This window comes from Leucoraja erinacea, chromosome 23 (genome assembly GCF_028641065.1).
Source record: "Leucoraja erinacea ecotype New England chromosome 23, Leri_hhj_1, whole genome shotgun sequence".
Taxonomy (NCBI): Eukaryota; Metazoa; Chordata; class Chondrichthyes; order Rajiformes; family Rajidae; genus Leucoraja; species Leucoraja erinaceus.
The window spans coordinates 16215425-16228508 of NC_073399.1; the positions used below are offsets into that span (position 1 = coordinate 16215425).

A 13084-nucleotide genomic window follows, 5' to 3' on the forward strand; every position below is an offset into this window, starting at 1 on the left:
TGTTGAATGTGGATGCCACATTGTGGAATGTTGAACGCCTATTTGGGGAAACCCAATCGACGTCCCGCCGTAGAGGAAAGGGGAAAGAAAACTTCTGTTTATCAGCTCATCTGAAACCTCCTTCAAATTGCTTAACTATTGCTTTTCTTAAGTATAGGTAGTTTTATAATGCGATAGTTGAATTCCTAACGACTATTGTTTTACAGAAAAATATTGTAAAAACAATTGTATCAATGGGGGACAGTGGGTTATGTGCTAAACAGTTTCAGACTTGCAATAATAGTTATTTTATCCCATAGGATTATCATAAATAAAGGTATTTTCAATTGGTACCAGTTACTGAAGGCTGTATGTTACATTGTTTAATAGAATGATAATTCACTGATGTCAATAGAAGAGATTCTTATCAAATTCAATGGCCACCTGCAGTGAAACTGACAGACAGCTCTTAATTGTCGCAAATGGTGCCTGATTACTGAGGGGGGAGAGGGGATTAGTGGAAACGGTTTGTTTTCCCTCGGGTAACTTTTAAGTAATTCTCCAGTTGGTGGCAGAAATTGCATTAGAACGTGGTTATTTATTATCTTAAGTATGTACCATTATTCCCATGTTTACTTCATGCAAGTTTTTTAAATCTCAGCTCTTTTTCAGTGTGCCCCCCCACCTCAGTCACTATGGGGCTTTCTACGGCCCCCGCCTTTGCGATGTATGTGTTCCACTCTGATACTCGCCGTTCCGGTTTTTCAGGCGAGTGCCACGAACTTGACAGTCGAAGGCAGTCCGCATGAAAAATCACTTAAGTGGGACAGGCCCTTTAGTGAAGATGGATCCAAAGTACCTGTTCAATTCATCTTCCATTTCCTTGTTCCCCATAATAAATTCACCTCTGTTTTGCCTCTGTATTTTAAATATTTCAATACTGGTACTTAAATTGCATTTACTAATAGAGCAGCCTGAGTATTTATTATTATCTTTGTTGTTTTCTCTGTTTAATATGCCATATTATTGAGCATTAGCTAATGTTAGCTAATTATTATACCAGTCTGTCAGCCAGAAGAGTTGATTCATCTCACTTTAAGCATAATGGTAAGCAATGCAGTCATCTTAATCTGTGCTTTGAAATGGAAAATTGCAATTTGTGGTGCACTGTTATTGAAACTTTGTTTGGCGTATTTTAAATCGAGGCTCTTAATATGATTGGCTATGCCACAAGTCCCAGCTGATACGTTTCGCCACTTTTGATTCAAAATGTCCGATTTATTCCTCTAAACAAATAGCACCATTTTATATGTTTTAAAAATTAAACATTCATGCATTATTAAGTGTATACAGTCTTGTCATGTAATCTATATTCTCCTGTCACAGTGGATGATTGTCTTTGTAGGGCACCAGAAATTCAGGCCACCATGACAGTTTAAAACCAATAAATAAGAGAAAAATAACTCACTGGTACACCATGTTTGACAGGAATGTTACTGTATGTTTCAAAAAGGGGTAAATGCTGTGCTTTAATGCATATTTTTAAATTTAAATCTTCTTAATTTCAACTATTTTATGCAAAGTAGTTTTATTGCTCCTAAAATAGATTCTAATCTGAAGATTAGATTCAGGACATCTACGAAGTGACCACAGTAAGTGTTTATCTTGTGACTCTAACATCTTAACCTTCTCGTCTCTGAGAACAATTCCAGTTTCTCCATGCCATCCACATAGCTAAAGTCTCACAGAAAATTAAGTCTCATGGCATTCCTGCAGATGCTGGAAATCTCAAGGTAAAATAGAAAGTGGTCAAAGCATTCCACACATCAGCTATCATCTGTGGATAGAGAAACGGTTAACGGTTCAGGGAAACACTTTGTCAAAACTGGGAAAGATAGAACAAGCTAGCTTTAAATTGCAGAAGCGTGGGTGATGATTGGGATATCGTTAAATATCAAGGGGATAAGCTGTGAACTAATTTATTAGTTTGATAGATTTACAATGAAAGAGAGAGAGAGAGGGAGAAAGCAAACATGAAGGAAAGCTAGTGGAGGGTGAAAAACTGGGATAAAAGCCCAGGATCATACAAAGCCAGCATCCAGCTTTTATTATGAGGATTTGTACGCAGGAGTAAGGAAGTAATTTGCATTTATATTGGGTCTTGATGAGACCACAGCTGGAGTATTGAAGGTAGACAAAAATGCTGGAGAAACTCGGCGGGTGAGGCAGCATCTATGGAGTGAAGGAAATGGGCAACGTTTCGGGTCGCAACCCTTCTTCAGACTGATGTGAGGGTGGGGGGCGGAAAGAAGAATGTAAGAGGCGGAGACAGTGGGCTGAGGGAGAGCTGAGAAGGGGAGGAGAAAGCAGGGCCTACCTGAAATTAGAGAAGTCAATGTTCATACCGCTGGGGTGCAAACTGCCTAAGCGAAATCTGAGGTGCCCCCCCCCTCTCTCCCCCCCCCCCAATTTTTGGTGGTCCCTACACTGGCCTCCTCCCCCTCGGCCCCTCCCCCCCTCGGTCCTCCCCCCCCCTCCCCCCCTCCACGGTCCTCCCCCCCCCCCCCCCCCCCCCCCTCGGTCCTCCCCCCCCCCCCCCCTCTCTCCCCCCCCTCCTCCACCTCCCCCCCCCCCCCCCTCTCGGTCCCCTCTCCCCCCCCCCCCCTCTCTCGGTCCTCCCCCCCCGGCCCCCCCCCCTTCTCCGCTCTCCCCCCCTCCCTCCCCTCCATCTCTCCCCCCCTCTCCACCTCTCTCCGAGAACGGGGGGGGGGAGCAGGCTGGCGTGGGAGTCCAGCTGCGGGAGGTGTGGCGTGAGCTTGCTTGTGCTGGGCGCGGGGCTTTAGCCCACAGTGGCAGAGGGGGGGTGGCGCATGGAGGCAGGTGGGCCACGATTGGTGGGAATATGGGCATTGTGACGTCAAAGCGGCGATTATATTTTAAAAAACGTGAATTTTGTGATCAATTTTATTCAAAATCTGGGGAAATAATTGACCAACGAGTGGATTTCTGAACTCGTAAGATAAATCCCTACCGAAATTGTAAAAATCTCTGCGCTTTTGCGTCAGGTTTTCGAGGAAATACGTTACAAAGGCAACACACACACACACACGCACACGCACACACACACACACACACACACACACACACACACACACACACACACACACACACACAGATTTTAAAAGTATATAGATATGATGTGATAGATAGTCTATTGTAGTTCAGAGCCTATATGAGATTGTAGTGTTTAATATCCTGATGGCTGTAGGGAAGAAGTTGTTCGTGACCTGGATGTTACAGTTTTCAGGCTCCTATACCATCTTTCCGATGGCAGTGGTGAAATGAGTGTGAGGCCACGATGGTGTGTGTCTCTGATGATGTTGGCTGCCTTTTTGAGGCAGCGACCGATAAATCTCTTCTATGGTGGGGAGGTCAGAGCCGGTGATGGACTGGGCAGTGTACACAACTCTTTGCAGTCTTTTCCGCTCCTGGACGTTCAAGTTGCCGAACCAGACAATAATACAATCGGTCAATATGCTCTCTAATGTGCACCTGGAGAAGTTCAAGAGAATCCTCTTTGACATACCGATTCTCCGTAATCTCAAGAAGTAGAGGCGCTGATGTGCTTTCCTTATAATTGCATCAGTGAGCTGGGTCCAGGAAAGATCTTCGGAAATATGTACGTCGAGGAATTTGAAATTTTTGGCTCTCTCCATCATCGTCCCATTGATATAAACAGGATTGTGGGTCTTCATCCTTCCTCTTCCAAAGTCCACAATCAGTTCTTTGGTTTTACTGATATCGAGAGCCAGGTTGTTGTGCTGGCACCATTTGGTCAATCGGTCGATCTCACTCCTATACTCTGACTCATCGCAATCTGTAATTCGTCCCACAATGGTGGTTTCGTCGGCGAACTTGACGATGGAGTTCGTTCTATGTCCGGCTACACAGTTATGAGTATAGAGTGAGTAGAGCAGGAGGCTGAGCACACAGCCTTGAGGTGTTCCCATACTGATTGTTAATGAGGGTGAAGCATTTCTGCCAATTCGAACACACTGTGGTCTGTGGATGAGGAAGTCGAGGATCCAATTGCAGAGGGATGTGTAGAGACCCAGTTCTGTGAGATTGGTAATCAGCTTGGAGGGGATGATGGTATTGAACACCGAGCTGTAGTCAATAAACAACAGCCTGACGCAAGTGGTTTTATTGTCCAAGTGGTCCAATGCAAAGCCAGTGAGTTCGCATCCTCCGTTGACCTGTTGTGACAGTAGGCAAACTGGAGTGGGTCGAGGTTCTTGTTGAGGTAGGAGTTGATATGCCCCATAACCAACCTTTCAAAGCACTTCATCACCACGGACGTTAGTGACACTGGTTGATGGTCATTGATAATGTGGGGTGTTTCAATTTACAGAAGGACCTTGATAAGGTGCCAAGTGAAAGTATGAAACAAAATGACATTATGTTCTATTTGGATGAAAACAATGGTGCCGATTGGGGAAAAAAAACAAGGAACTGCAGATGCTGTTTAACAAAAAAAGACACACAATATGCTGGAGTACCTCAGTGGGTCAGGCAGCATCTCTGGAGAATGTGAATAGATGATACAGTTAATTTTGCCTTTATAACAGTTTCCCTACTACTACAGAGATTAAACTACGTGGTCTGAAGTTGGTGGGTTTATGCTTGGTAGGCTTTAAACATAACAATGCAATTCTCTAGACCTCTGCCCTATTAACAGGATGGTAATGGCCAGTTTTTCCATTGTTTATGTCCTTCCCTCAGCAATGCAGCTAGGATGCATTAATCTAAACCTGAAGTTTTGCCCACTTTAACTGCAGTTGGTCCTTCTGGTCCATCTCCTTAATCAACCTGTAGCCTGTCAAGTGTCTCAACTTCTTTTCTCTGACTTGAGCAGTATCTTCTGCCTTATTAAACTAATTTAAAGTATTAATTTGGAACGGTTTGCTCTTTTGTAGTATAGACAGAGCGGATTCATTGAGGGACAAGTTTCCATCAGCAATTTATTTTTAAGAAATTGGATTTGTTTTATTCTAGAGTGAAGAAATCAGATGATGGAAAGTTATTACTGGAGATGTCTCTGGGTCAGCTGTTGCGACGGGCATCTTCCAAAGCCTCTGATCTCCTGACCTTTAATCAATCAAGTGGCTCTTCCAGAATTCTAGACGGCGAAATTATTTACTCCAAGAATAATGTCTGTGTCCATCCTTCAGATGTGCTGCGCGTTCTTGGAGAACATCACCCAGGTATGATACAAGCAACTGAATATTTTTTTGTTTCTTGGTTGAGATGTCTTCGCTGCTTAGAAGTAACAATCAAATTGCAATGTAAGGTTATAAATGGCAAAAATTATATTTAATCCAATTTATATTTGAGTATACATTAGGGTGCAGTGTTTTTGTTGGATTTTGGAGCCTAGTTGACAGATATTGCTATTGCTTAAATTTGGATAAGTTTAGGCATGTACAATTATTCATCTAAAAACTATTGCTTCTTCTTGTGTATGGCATGGACTGCCTAAAGTTGTAGGACAACTTGTTCTATTTGATCTTATTTGATTGTGCACGCCAGGTTGATTGCATTTGTCGAAACAGGGCGGACCACGTGAAGGTTGCAATCTTCCACCCCAGAAACTATTGCGATACCACTCTTATGTCCCTTTCTGGCAGTCAGTTTAAAAAAAAAAAAAAAATTGAACAGGGCGTTCTATTCTTAAATTCTATCCCATAACATAGTCAGCAGAGCTTTGTGAATTCTATTTTGTAACATAGCTTTGTGCATGGGAAATAGTATCTCACCAATTTGAGTTTTTTGAAGAGATGATGAAGAGAATTGTTAAGGGTAGCGAGGTAGGCATTGTCTACTAGGCCTTTCGCAAGGCCTTTGACAAGATACAGCATGATAAACGAGTTTAGATGGTTAAATCTCATGTTATCTCTGACGAGCTAGCCAATTGGACAAAGTTAGCCTGAAGGTAGGAAATGGAGGGTGTTGAGAGGGTGTTTTTAAAACTGGAGCTCTGAAATAATGGGCTCACCACAGGGATCTGTGCTGGCTACACTGATGTTCATTATTTATAACGATTGGAACATGGATGTGAGTAGCATGGTTTGTATGTTTGCACATGACACTGTAATTAGTAGTACAGTGTTAAGTGAAGTTGTGGAGGTGGGTACAGTTACGGCATTTGAAACGCACTTATTCAGATACATGAATGGGAAAGGTTTGGAGGGATAGTGGCCAGGCGTACGCAAGTGGGACTATCTTGGTTAAGGTACTTAGTCGGCATGGACAAGTTGGATGGAAGAGCCAGTAGTTTCTGTGCTATATAGTTCTATGACCATGTGGTGGTCATTATCCTGAAAGGGGATTCAAATAAGAACAAACGATCCCCAAACAGTACCCCGTTCCTACCTTCTCCCCATATTATCTGACCCCGCTATCTTTAAGAGCCCTATCTAGCTCTCTCTTGAAGACTCCCTTCTTTAGACTGAGAGTCAGGGGAGAGGGAAACGAGAGGTATGAAAAGGAAGAGAACAAAGAACAGATAGTTTGGGGTAATTTTGTAAAAGAAAATTGCTTAAATAAAACTACATTTTAATTAAACATCTTTAAACATCTTTGTTCTTGATTGCTGTCTGTGCAGAACTTTCATGTTAAAATGTGTGGATTATTGCTAATAACTGTTAATAACCATTAATCTCAATTCCCAGTGCAAAAGGAGTGCAATTTCTTAGTTCTAACCAATTAAAAGTAAGAATTGTTCCAGTCCAATTTAAGCCACATTAAATATAGATTTTAAACTGTTGTTACTTTCAACTGAATTATACAGCATACTTTGCTTGCGAACTTTAAACCAATTAAAACAAGTCTGAATGGAGACAAGAGATTGCTGGTGCGAAAGTCTGTAGGAAAACAAACTGCTGGAAGTACTCCACGCAGCATCAGTGGAGGCATCGGGATAATTGACATTTTGGTTAGAAATCCTGCATCAGAACTCAATGCAGAGGGTAAATGGCCCGTCTCAAAGGGTGAGGTAGAAGAGAGAGACAGAGGCTGGTAGATAAAAATAGAAACCTATAAGATTGGGATGAGGGGTAGATGAAACTAGGCGAGGGAGAGTAATGAGTCTTGGTAGCAGGTTGGTTGGGTAGGAGTGGAAGGGAATGGGAAAAGTGAACAAAGGGAGGCAGTACTTGGGTGGACTGATGGGAATGGGAAAGGAACATGGGGTGTGTGTATGTTATCTGAAATTAGAAAATGCAATGTTAAATCTATTGGGCTGTGTGTTATCCCTGCAGATTATATAGCTTTGTTTTTGTCTTTGCACTATATTGTTGTATGTTGTGCATTGAACTTATTTTTATTGTTTATTATGGTGTCTACGGGGTACTATGTTTACATATCTGGTGTGATGCTGCATGTAAGAATTCCATTGTTCTGTTTCAGGGCATATGACAATAAAACACTCTTGACTCTTGTGTTCTAGTTTGCATTAGGCCTCATCATGGGAACTCAGTTTGCCTCATTCTGCTTAGGTGGTCTGAATATTCTCACCTCAACAATGAGCTCAAGGGCCTGTCCCACTAACGTGACTTTTCAGCGACTGTCTTCGACCTTCAAGCTCGAGTGCACTCGCTTGAAAACCCTCGAGCTGGGTTGACCATCAGCAATGAAACCGCGAGCCGGATCGACCGTCTGCACACACACACAGACACAGACACACACACCGCAAAGGCGGGGGCCAGGGAAAGCGGGGGAGCGCTATCTGAAATTCACACCCACGACGAACAGGAAGGTAAAAGACGGCTGGCACATTTACGGTAAGCCCTTTAGAGAGCGCAGAGAGGGGGGAGAAGGAGTGGAGACACTTTTAAGAAGCCAGACAACTTTTAATAAAGTTTAGCGGGCATTTAACATTACCGGTTGGTTTTCCTTGGTTCTGAAAACTTCAATGAGCCAATTAAAATGCCCGGTCAGCAAAGGTGATTGCCTACGGCTACCCTCGACTGCCTGTAACTACATAGCGACCCCACTCCACTGCACTACGAGTTCAAAAGATCCATGCCGACCAATTTTTACTTGCGGAAAATTTTTCCTTGACCAAAGTGAGGCCGCGAGTATGCGGGAACGTCCCTCGAGCATGAAGGATAGCTCCAGTTACCTCCTAGGACTACGTGTCGACCATGCTGCAAGTTTGAGTCAAGAGCAAACTCTTCTAAACTCGCAAATTTGGTCGCTGCTGTGGGACAGGCCCTTCAAGCTTCAGGTTGCCTGTTATTTCAAGTCCCATTCCCACACTGACTTGTCTGGCTTTGGCCTTCTCCACTGCCACATTGAGGCCAAATGCAAACTCAAAGGACAACACCTCGTATAACAATACTAGGGCACCTTATAACCCAATGGCATGAAGGTTGAATTTTCTAACGTCAGATAACGTACACAGCCTTTGTTTCTTTCCCACTCCAGGTTGTTCTTCCTCTATTCACTTTTTCCAAAACACTTTCACTGCCCCCCATTTGCTTCCATCTACCCAGTGTCCAAGTTTTATCACCTGGGTTTCCTCCTTCCTCTCTCTGGGTTCATCTTCCCTATCACCTTCCCCCACCCTCTTTCCCCTAACATACCTGGCTCCATCTACCCAGGATTATCCCCCATCTAGTTCAACCTATCACCTTCCACCTACCTGTCTTACTCCTCCCTCTCACTTCTATATACAGGCTGCCTTCCCTCCACACTCTCAGTTTTAATGCAATGTCTCAATCTGAAATGTCAATCATCCCATTGCCTATACAGATGCCACAGATTACCGATGCCAATAAACTAAACTAAACAAACTGCTTGACCCGTTGAGCTCTTCTAGTAGTTTGTTTTGCTTTAAACGGCGTTAGAAGATTATTGAATGGAAGATATACACAAAATGCTGAAGTAACTTAGCGGGTGAGGCAGCTTCTCTGGAGAGAAGGAATGGGCGACGTTTCGGGTCGAGACCTTTCTTCAGAATGGAAGATGTTTCTTTTTATACCATGAATTTTAGCTGTGATTCTGTGATATTCTAGCAGGCCTGGTGTGTTTGCCATTATTCTGTGCATTAAATCCATGTTTTCAAGTGATGGATACATCCAGATCACATTTATTTTTACATTCTCATCAAACAGATGTAGAATCTCAGATGAGCTGCTAAATATAATTGCATTTAATGCAATTTAATATTTTGCATTATCTTGTGTACTCCTTTATAATTTTGGGCTTTTTTCGTCAATCCTTTACAGATTGTTGCAAGGTTATTAAAGAGGTGATTATCAAAGAATAAATCAAATCTCATCATTCCTGAAACTGCAGTGCATGTGATAATGGATTTTGAAGTAGATCAATATCAACATCTGTTTAAAATCCATCGTGTACTCTTTTCCGTTAATTAATGTGCCACCTTTTTAGAGAACTGTATAATATGGTGCTTTTTATTTTGAATGGAGAAAATTATGTGCAAGAAAAGTATGCAAAGGTTTGAAGTGGCGTAACCAATAGGATCTCCCCAGTCACTCCATTAATTAATTGATAGATTTCGATTTAACTTGAACGATGACATTTTATTGCTTCTGAACTCTTCTTTATTTTACCCTAGATTTAAGGGAAATAGCAGTGCCCTCTAGTGTTGATGCCATTTAACGTGGCCTGTAAAAATAGATGAGGGAAAAGAATGAGTTAAACCCCAAATGTCTTATCAGCACTTGGAAAATAACGTTAATTGGTAATTGGAGTAAAAATATTTTATTATTACCAATTATGGCTTCTTGCAAATATTGGTAATGGGGGCATAATGTCAGAATCAATTTAATTAATTATTTGTAATATTTGGCCTTGACTAATTATAACTATTGTAGCTGCAATTCTACAGATTATTTTCACATCTTAAATAACCAACTGCTGCAACTATATTTTACAAGCCTACAAAATCCTTGGAAAGAAATAATTAAACTTAACCATTGAGCATTATATATCCATTTTACAGTTTTAATGAAGAATCTCGAGACAGAAATTTCAATTCAGTCTCTTTCCTCAGATTGTGATTGAACTGCTGAGCAAGCAGTTTCTGAAAGCAATTTCTGCTTTCATTTCAGATTTCCAGCTCCTGCACTGGGTTGTGAAAAGTGAATGGTGTAAAAAATGTGATCAGAGATGACTTGTCAATGATCAAAGTAGATAAATTGCATTAGATGGAAATGCTGAAGGGTGACATTGATGTATATGGACAGGAAAGATTAAGAGGGATTTGAGACGAATGTGGGCAGGTGGGACTAGTGTAGATAGGACATCCTGGTCGGCATGAGCAAGTGGGGCTGAAGTGCCTGTTTTCATGCTGTATGACAATCGTATCTATCTGGATAATGATATACATAAAAGCCGTATGAACTACTGAACTTCAAAAATGTATTGTATTTGGTCGGGTCGAAGATTTGTTTCTAACTGTTAAAGTTTAAATGTTTTACCAACCGAGTCCGTGCTGATCAGCTACAATGCCCTCCATAATGTTTTGGACAAAGACCCATCATTTATTTATTTGCCTCTGTACTCCACAATTCGAGATTTGTAATTAAAAAATCACATCTGGTTAATATGCACATTTTAATAAATGCCATTTTTATACATTTTGGTTTCACCATGCAGAAATTACAGCTGTGTTTATACATCAGATTCAGATTCAGATTCAATTTTAATTGTCATTGTCAGTGTACAGTACAGAGACAACGAAATGCATTTAGCATCTCCTTTGAAGAGCGACATAGCAAACGATTTTAATTAAAAAAAAAAAAATAATAAGTGTCCGGGGGGGGGGGGGGGGGTTGGCAGTCACCGAGGTACGTTGTTGAGTAGAGTGACAGCGGCCGGACAGAAGCTGTTCCTCGACCTGCTGGTTCGGCAACGGAGAAACCTGTACAGCTGGATGTTTATACATAGTCCCCCATTTCAGGGCACCATAATGTTTGGGACACATGGCTTCACGGGTGTTTGTAATTGCTCAGGTGTGTTTAATTGCCTCCTTAATGAGCTCTCAGCACCTATTATTTCCATCACCTTTGTAAACTTTTATTTCTGTTTATCAACATGAGGACCAAAGTTGTGCCAATGGAAGTCAAAGAAGCCATTATGAGATTGAGAAACAAGAATAAAATTATTAGAGACTTCAGCCAAACCTTAGGCTTACCAAAATCAACTGTTAGGAACATCATTAAGAAGAAAGAGAGCACTCGTGAGCTTACTAATCGCAAAGGGACTGGCAGGCCAAGGAAGACCTCCACAGCTGATGACAGAAGGATTCTCTCTATAATAAAGAAAAATCCCCAAACACCTGTCCGACAAATCAGAAACATTCTTCGGGAGTCAGGTGTGGATTTGTCAATAACCACTGTCCGCAGAAGACTTCATGAACAGAAATACAGAGGCTGCACTGCAAGATGCAAACCACTGGTTAGCCACAAAAATAGGATGGCCAGGTTACAGCTTGCCAAGAGTACTTAAAAAACCAACCACAGTTCAAGAAAAAGGTCTTGTGGACAGATGAGACGAAGATTAACTTACCGTATTTCTCGGCATCCAAGGCGTTATTTTTTACTCTAAAATAAGGCCCGAAAATTTACCTGCGTCTTGGAGGCTGAAGGTTAGGCCAAGCAATGCGGTATATCAGAGTGATGGCAAGAGCAAAGTATGGAGGAGAGTAGGAACTGCGCAAGCTCCAAAGGGGGCCATAACACCCCCACGGTGGTGGGGATGTTATGGCCTGGGCATGTATGGCTGCTGAAGGAACCGGCTCACTTATCTTCATTGATGATACAACTGTATGGTTTGTATCATCTATACACTTCAGAATAATGAATTCTGAAGTGTATAGACGCATCCTATCTGCTCAAGTTCAAACAAATGCCTCAAAACATTGGCCGGAAGTTCATTCTACAGCAAGACAATGATCCCAAACATACTAATAAAGCAACAAAGAAGTTCTTCAATAGACAATAGGTGCAGGAGTAGGCCATTCGGCCCTTCGAGCCAGCACCTCCATTCACTGTGATCATGGCTGATCATCCACAATCAGTATCCCGTTCCTGCCTTCTCCCCATCTCTGCTATCTTTAAGATCTCTATCTAACTTTCTCTTGAAAGCATCCAGAGAATTGGCCTCCACTGCCTTCCGAGGCAGAGAATTCCACAGATTCTCTGGGTAAAAAAGTTTTTCCTCATCTCCGTTCTAAATGGCCTACCCCTTATTCTTAAACTGTGCCCCCTGATTCTGGAGTCCCCCAACATCGGGGACATTTCCTACCTCTAGCGTGTCCAATCCTTTAATCTTATATGTTTCAATAAGATATCCCTCTCATCCTTCTAAATTCCAGTGTATACAAGCCTAATCGCTCCATTCTTTCAAAATATGACATTTCCGCCATCCCAGGAATTAACCTTGTGAACCTACGGAAGATCCACCTCTTCAATCAACAATTCCTGGCCCATCTGAACTCCACCAAGGACCTCAAATTATCCCGCCTCCAGGCCGCTCCCGACGCCCCGCAACACCCGCAGACTCCGGGCCCCAACTCTGCCCTGCATCGCCTGCCCGAGTCCCACGACGCCATCTTGGCCACGAGGAGCGCCTTCAACACTAACCAGGACGCCGCCTTCACCGACCTCCACGTTGATGCTGCCGCCGACCCTCACCTGCCCACCGATGACGCCCAGCCTCGCCGCTTCGGTAACTCGGACTTTCTTCTCCCCGCCGATTCCTCCGACCCTCGCCGCCCTCTGGGACAACCTAGCCTCATCGCCGCACCGGGCCCACCCGACATCGCCGTCGCACTGGGCCCCCCCCCCCCCCCCCCCCCCCCCCCCCCCCCCCCCCCCCCCCCCCCCCCCCCCCCCCCCCCCCAATAACGCCGCTGGATCGGACCTACCGGGCATCGCCGCCGGACCCGACCTACCGGGCATCACCGCCGGACCCGACCCCGACCTACCGGGCATCACCGCGGGACCGGGGCTTTCCCAGCATGGCCGCTGCACCGCACCCCGCTCATCTCGTCGCCTTCCCGGGCTGGCCGAGC

The 13084-nt window shown here is 43.4% G+C and overlaps 1 protein-coding gene across 1 annotated transcript in view; it reads left to right on the forward strand.

The window, feature by feature from the left end:
* The window catches only part of tbc1d16 (TBC1 domain family, member 16), a 114205-nt gene that overhangs the window by 21941 nt on the left and 79180 nt on the right, over positions 1–13084 (forward strand). Inside the window, exon 2 of the mRNA XM_055653959.1 lies at positions 5035–5243. Within this exon, the coding sequence (XP_055509934.1) occupies positions 5072–5243 (172 nt within the window). The 5' untranslated portion in view covers positions 5035–5071. The remainder of the gene's footprint in view (positions 1–5034; positions 5244–13084) is intronic.